Source organism: Etheostoma spectabile, chromosome 15 (genome assembly GCF_008692095.1).
Source record: "Etheostoma spectabile isolate EspeVRDwgs_2016 chromosome 15, UIUC_Espe_1.0, whole genome shotgun sequence".
NCBI lineage: Eukaryota > Metazoa > Chordata > Actinopteri > Perciformes > Percidae > Etheostoma > Etheostoma spectabile.
In genome coordinates, this window is record NC_045747.1 from 16,747,564 (window position 1) to 16,748,655 (window position 1,092).

General features: G+C 37.9%; 1 protein-coding gene and 1 long non-coding RNA gene across 6 annotated transcripts in view; both read left to right on the forward strand.

The window, feature by feature from the left end:
* Positions 1-1,092, forward strand: part of LOC116703324 (uncharacterized) — a 24,689-nt gene that overhangs the window by 14,500 nt on the left and 9,097 nt on the right. The window lies entirely within an intron of this gene.
* LOC116703309 (glycine-rich cell wall structural protein 1.0) overlaps positions 1-1,092 on the forward strand; it is a 15,499-nt gene that overhangs the window by 5,724 nt on the left and 8,683 nt on the right. The window contains exon 10 of one of the 5 annotated variants that reach the window (XM_032537970.1): positions 200-250. The exons of the other annotated variants lie outside the window; for them this stretch is intronic. Within the exon in view, the coding sequence (XP_032393861.1) occupies positions 200-250 (51 nt within the window). The remainder of the gene's footprint in view (positions 1-199; positions 251-1,092) is intronic. 5 annotated transcript variants of the gene reach the window in all.

The window sequence follows — 1,092 nt, forward strand, 5'->3', positions numbered from 1 at the left end:
TGTACTATTTTGGTAATTGTTGGGAGCCGAAATCAAAACCGAAACCAAAATTCAATTAATTGCACAGCCCTATCCTAATCTTAGAAAACATACTTTAAGGCTGTAGACTTGTCTGGCCATAGTGTTGGCCAGAGTCTCTGTTTTCAGTTAGCATCCTAAAGGTGAAATCAATTACAGTTCCCTTATCTGCTATTATTAGGAATTGGACTTCGGTATTCCACTGGACAAAAGGCTAACAAACAGACACCTGGTAAAACCTTCACCATAGCAACGTGGGGTTTTTGTGTTTGTGGGTCTGTCTCCATCTTTGTTGTATTTGTCTGTAACATCTGTGAAATTGGTGTCTTGTGATTTACTGACTTTGAGTTCATGCTAGCTTTTGTTTGCATGAAATCACATCTATCTAGTTTACTATTATTATCAGCTCCCCTGTTTTATTTTGTGTGTGCACAGGCCTGATGTTTGACTGTGTTTGTCAATTAGTGTTTTTCTATGTTGCATGTTGTTGTTTCCCAACTCTTATTACCACAGTTTAAAGTCTGCGTTGAAGTTTGTCGAGTACTTACTGCTGTGGTTTACAAGAGCTAAAGGGGCTGCTAGAATATAGGTTGTACAAACTAAATACACTAACAACTTCATTAAAATAAGATTAAGGTTTCTATTTGTGGAAGCTGTATTTTGCTCTGTTAAATGGATTGTTTATATTTTTTTGCACGTATAGTATGTCCAAAGTCAGTGTATTACCTACAGTAGATAGCGGTTGACTAGTTTGTTTTTGTTATTGTGTGACTTTGGTGAAATTTAAAACACCAAAGTCACACAATAACACAAACTAATCAATTGCGGCAGCTGTAGACCAACAACTCCCTGGTTCTGCAAGGCTGAATATTACTGTTTTTGTCAAAGGAGTGAGTCTGGGGTATATAGGTAGGTATAGGTATATAGGTACTCAGGTACTCCTGCCTACTTCTCCAAACTGTGGGCGTGCTGACCGCCATCTACCGTAGGTAAAACACTGACTACGGATAGGTATCTCAGACAACACCACTTCAAAAAATCTGAACTATCCCTTTAAGCTTGTGATACTTTTTT